Here is a 6049-nt window from a genome sequence, read left to right as displayed (position 1 = left end):
GACTCAGATAGCTCCATTCTAACAACGCCATGTTCCATTATTGATGCCCTCATAGTCCTGTAGATTACATCTGCGGAAACCGAGGGCAGATCCATAGCGGCCGAGACGATGGGCCAGTGCTTCATCAGAAAGCTCGAAGGGAGTATCATACACGACAACAAAGGTACACGTAGAAGATGACCTACGATGACGACGGATAAAAGAAGATTTACGAAGGAAGAGATCACGGTACTCACTGCTGGAAAACTTCACGGAAACAAAGCCATTAGGATTACGTTGGAGACATCTGACCGCAGCAGCACGGATACCACTGTTCTTTAGATCGGCAGACACTTGGGATAAAGAAGTGTCCTTGTCGGAAAGAGAAAAATGTTCCGTACATGGTCGCTCGGGCAAAATGTTCAGCGGATGGATAGAATCATTTTCTGCGTCAGTAATTAAGACGTTCAGCATTGTTCATTATGTAATCAACGCGGGATTGACTAGACACACTGGAGTGTCGACGACGCCCAGCCATTTGGACATAAGACGGGATACCAGCAATCTCCATGTTCTCCTCAGTTTCGGAACGGTCCGGTCCTGGGGATCGACAACATTACCTGCCATACTTTTTTTTTTTTTTTTGCTTTTTGTCGATTTACTTACATATGTACAGTGGACAAGGCAGAGGAAGCTCTGCTTGCCCTTACTTGACAATATTAAAGTTGAAATCTAAACTAGGTGAAAGTACCGTATAATGTTAATAAAAAGCGAAAGCATTCTGGAGATACCTCGTCTGATTTACACTCCAAAATGCTAAAAGGACAAAATTATATTATTAAAAGCGAGAAAGTTAATTCGTAAACACTAGCGGAAAGCTATATACAGTGCTATTTGTTTGCGCATTTCATTGTCTTATTTGTTAATTAATTTGCTAATTTTATTTTGTATTTTGATTCTGAATAGTTTGGATGTAGGAAGCGAGGGGCAAAGGGGATTGAGTGACCTCACCCGGGGGCCCGGGAACCTGCCCGTGCAAAGCTCGGCCGCCGGGTGTGGCCACTATGCCCCGTGTCCCTGCTAAGATGATTACACGTAGCTCATCGTTGTCTACACGGCAAAGGACATTCATATGTGCCCAGGTATTTGATAATTCACGTGGGGAGTAATAGGAGTGCGCCGCGGAGATTTGCGTGCGCACTTTTGTTTTGATTTTATTGATGATGGCCTGGGCGGAGGTGACTTTCTGTTCCAAAGTGCGAAGGTACCGCGCCGCCCAGAGCTCGCTAAGAGTAATGTTAAAAAGAACACGGGAAATGAGATTGGATTTGGAGGACTGGCCATCCCGAGGAAGACCATGTCCGAAAAAAAACTAAACCGGGACTGAGACTTAAGGCTGTAGAGTAAAAAGGATTGACGCTTTGAAACACCCACGCCCACACCTGAGGTGCAATAGTGCACTCACAGAAGGCGTGAGAGAAAGATTCCTTGAGGCCACAGGAAGCGCAACGCTCGCTAACACGGAGCCGTCGTCATCGCTTCAGGAAAGCCCGGTTTTTAATCACTCCATGAGCCAAGCGTCACGCTATATCTGCTTCCCAATTGGTACTCAGAGCCCCATATATTCCCGCCCAGATGCTACGCCAGAGTAGGGTGATAGATAGCTTCCCCTCCCAAGCGAATATGCAAGGCAATCGCTTGGGAGAGGGGTTCACGTGTTTCGCGTAGTAGGTGCTTATACATTGTGACTAATTCTAATAGAACGTATGCACATGGCCTTACAGTTGTCATTTAAGTTTCGCAAACTAATTAACTTCAAGGAATTCCACTCATTTTCTACTAAAACAGGAGTAACTGCAAACGCTTTAGATCACAGGAAATTAAGTTGAACCTTAGCCTTAATCATGCAAGTGGGTTACATAAAGCAAGAGAAAAATCACTGGTCAGCGAGGGAACAGTTTGATTGGTCAAAAATGCATGATCGTTGATCTTCCTTTTGAATTAAGAGCGTTCGGTTCCTTCAGTCCGTGCTGTAGTAACGGAGATGACAAGAATTATCAGGTGAAGTTCTATTGATGTAATAGAGGTAGTAACCACTGCAGTTTTGCACTTGAATATTGGTGGAGTATTCGCAACAACTCGCCTTCCAGTGAAAGCAGACCTGTCGTGTCACGTTGCCTTCGTGAGCCTGGGGATGAGCTCCGTTTAACCACCCAGGTGCGTTTGTCCCGCATCTGTTTTCAGGGACACACCAATTAGGCATTTTTGTTCCTGCGTTTCCTTGGAAGCGAAACCAAGCTGGCCCAAGTGTGCCGTCGCAAGAAAGAGGCGTTGCATCGTTTGTCACTTTTCTGTCAGCATTGCCCAGTACTTGGTACTTTTTGCATTCTAAGCAAAACAAGGAACGATCAATGAAATAATGGATTAAATTTTATGGTAGTTAAATCAGTGGCAACAGACGCGAAGACAAGTGACAGGAAATCATCGATTAATGCATTACCACCCTGAATAATATGATATTCTTAAACCAGCTGACCAGAAGAACACTTTGAAAAAAATAAATTGTTGGGGCTCCCCCGACCCCAGCCCCCTAAGTAAGCAATGTTGAGACTTGTGTGGATTTTTCAAGATTTTTCGTGAACAAAATAATAGTAAATTACCACCGCATCGTATCGTGAGCCCGTGACTAGGAGCGAACAACTCCCATACTAAGCCTGTGTCACAACATTTTATAGACCGATCTATTTTAGACAAGAGAGTATGAAGGTAAGAGAGGTAATCCCTCATATTGGCCCTATTCCCATCATAATCCCTCTTTAAGTTATTTTTAGATCTCCTGCGAGATCCGGTATTCCCACGAGGGTTAACTGATAGCCAATTATATGACCCCATCATTACTTTAAAATCAATTAAAATCATTGCGATAACATCTTGAAGCACCTTGCGATATGCAGTGAGTTCTTTAAAATTGCCTTCTGTATTCTGTTTAATGTCTTGCCAGCCTTCGTCTTCTCTGCAGTAAACTCTCGTATACTATTTCTCACGGTTTCTGAACAACCATCCAGTACATCTAACACGATATTGTGCTGCTCTAAGTCATATCCAGCGTGTTGTTGCCTTAGCTCGAACCGCAGCCGTACGTATTTGTTTGTCTTTTCTTCGCTCTTTCCCTCCCTGTTGGTTATCCAAGGACAGCTCATCTCCAATAGGTACACCTTCTTCTTCTCCTTGTTGCATCTCGTAAATTATAATTTTAAGTGCTGAATCATGACGTACAAGGTACTTTCATTGGGCCAGTTTACTGCACCGTGTAAGTACGTGTGCTTGGGTTTCTGGAACTTTGCTACACATCCGACACAGGACGTTCTGTCCCGTCTAAAGCCTTGTTTTGCTCTCTAGGTGGGTCTTCTTTGGTAACATTTGGTGATACAGCTCATTCACCCCAGCAATGATATGTGTGGGCGCTGCTTTCCAATCAGTCATCCAAGCAAAGCACTCCTCGCCAATCTCTTCGTCGTCCCATCTCTGGGTTAGGAGCCTTCCCTGCCATTGTTCTCCTCTCACCTCTTCTAAGCTTAATTGGAACATCTGTGTTCGTCGCTATATCTGTGATGACTGGTTGCGGGTAAACAAGGTGTAATCTTTACCCCAGCTCCAGTGCATACTTCTTGGTATCTTTAATAATCTTTTACCAGCGATCGTCGTCCTGTCTTTTCTCCTTTTTCCTCTAATCTTCGTATTACTTCCATGGCGTGATCTTCGTCGATGTATAATCTCACGGCAGCCTTAATCTTCTCCTGCTTGTACTCTCGCTTTATACTCTTGAGTCCCCGCCCTTCTAGCTTCTTTGGTAGTTACATCATAGCTGTTGATCCTAGGGGGTTCTTACCTCCATTCTCCGAAATCACCTTTCTTAATTCACTAATTTGGTTTCATCAACGGAGTTGATAATGTAAATTGGCCACCGTACAGAGATTCTAAAAGCTGACGTTTCGAGCGTTAGCCCTTCGTCAGAGCGAATCAAGGGATTATGGGTTACGTGTAGTTTTTATAGTAGAGTAGGAGCTACGCTATTGGTGGTAACATGGCAACGTGAAAAATAGGAATATATTAGTTAAATGAAAAGCGTTCGTTAATACCGTGAGGATTAAGGGTGCCGATTTGAAAGATGAATTTTTGTTCCAGATTCTTGCGGCTTTCCGTCGTACCTAGATGTAGGGAAAGGCCGCAGATAGCCATGTGTTTTTTGGAGTGGTTAGGCAGATTAAAATGGCGAGCGACTGGCTTGGATGCATCCTTGTCATTCTTCTCAACATCGCGAAGGTGTTCGCGGAATCGGTCACCTAGTCGTCTACCTGTCTCACCAATGTATAATTTATTGCATAACGTGCAGGTTATGCAATAAATGACATTTGCGGAGGTACATGTGAAACGATCGGTGATCTTAACAGATCGCTTAGGTCCCGATATCTTGCTAGTGTTAACAATGAAAAGACAAGTTTTGCATCGTGAGCGCGCGCATTTGAAAGTGCCGGGTTGCTCGTTAGTTTTGAGCGCGCTTCTAACTAAAAAGTTGCCTACGTTTTTGTCGCGTTTGAATGAAATAAGTGGAGGTTGCGAAAAGATTCTGCCAGTCTCGGGATCATTTTGGAGTAATTTAAAATTACTAAGAATGATGCTTTTGACTGCGTGATTATGAGGATGGAAAGTGAGGGTGAATGGAATTCTGTCATTCTTATCTTTTTGAGACGTTTGTAGTGATGACTGTCGATCAAATTGTTGGGCGCGATGATGGCCCGCTTTGACCACAGAGACAGGATAGCCACGTTTTTCGAAGAACTGGCACATCTCCTCTGATTTGCTGGAAAAATCGGAGTCATCACTACATAGACGTCGAAGTCTAAGAAATTGAGAATAAGGGATGGAGTTCTTGACATGTGATGGATGTGACGATGAATACAACAAATAACTGTGTGAATCAGTAGGTTTGTAGTGCACACTAGTACAGAGCACGTTGCTTTTAGAATCTCTGTACGGTGGCCAATTTACATTATCAACTCCGTTGATAAAACCAAATTTTTGTATACTACTTCCCCACCGACGCAGCACCACAGTTTCTTTAGAAACTACCCCTTCTTTCTTAATTCACTGTCTAGCTTTTTTAATGCCATAATCGGCCAACACTGGGTTGTCATTAAGTAGGTATGCACGGGCATTGCAAACTGGTTTATTGCAACCATCTTGTCGTAATCAGATAGTGGGCTAGACCAAATCAATGATAATCTTTGTATATATGCCTTACCAACAATCTCTAACACTAAGGTATCATCCTGCTTGATGTTCTCCATGATTCCAAGGAAATTGTAATGTGATCCCTGCTTGAGGCTATCTACAGATTTCTCGTCCCCTACGCACATACTTTCTGTGTCCCATTTTACGTTACCCCTCTTCACATGTACCACTCAACACTTGCTTTCGTTCCAATGCAATCCAACATCCTTCATGCAAGACTTTACTTTCTTTGCCACTCTTGTTATTTTCTCTTCCGATGCAGCATAAAATGTGAGATCATCAATGTAAAGCAAGTGTGTGATTTTCTGCCCAATTGGCGTAGAGATTCTGTAGCCTTCCGTCGCACTCAGCATCCATGATATCGAGTTAATACAGAGAGCGAACAGTCTTGCGCAGAGTGCGTCTCTCTGGGGAAGAACTCTTTTGAACATAATCACTTCTGGTGTTTCATAGCCTTTCTAGGTTCTTGCTAAGATCCCAGTATTTTTTTGGATCGTCTAGCAAAGCCAGAGTGGGAATTTGTGTAGTGAGAAAATTTCTATCAGCCACATGTGATATACACTGTTGTAAGCTTTTCTTACATATACCCATGCCATGCTTACATTCCTCTTTCCACGCTTGCTGTCTTGGCACACCATCTGATCAATTATTAAGTTGTCAACAGTGCCCGCGCATCCCTCGTTAGCGCCTCGCTGGTCTCCTTGCATAAGCCCACATTTGTTTAGATGTTCATCACTGGGTTTCAGTAGGCACTATGTAAACTATTTGTAAAGATTGT

The 6049-nt window shown here is 43.5% G+C and overlaps 1 protein-coding gene across 1 annotated transcript in view; it reads right to left on the bottom strand.

Annotated features, from left to right (window-relative positions):
* Positions 1 to 606: 606 nt before the first annotated feature.
* Positions 607 to 6049, bottom strand: part of LOC138033695 (uromodulin-like) — an 11493-nt gene continuing 6050 nt past the window's right edge. Inside the window, exon 4 of the mRNA XM_068881490.1 lies at positions 607 to 2367. Within this exon, the coding sequence (XP_068737591.1) occupies positions 2000 to 2367 (368 nt within the window). The 3' untranslated portion in view covers positions 607 to 1999. The remainder of the gene's footprint in view (positions 2368 to 6049) is intronic.

This window comes from Montipora capricornis, chromosome 14 (assembly GCF_036669925.1).
Source record: "Montipora capricornis isolate CH-2021 chromosome 14, ASM3666992v2, whole genome shotgun sequence".
In the NCBI taxonomy this organism is placed as follows: Eukaryota; Metazoa; Cnidaria; class Anthozoa; order Scleractinia; family Acroporidae; genus Montipora; species Montipora capricornis.
Note: the sequence above shows the minus strand (reverse complement) of the source record. Positions and strands in the feature narration are given on the sequence as shown.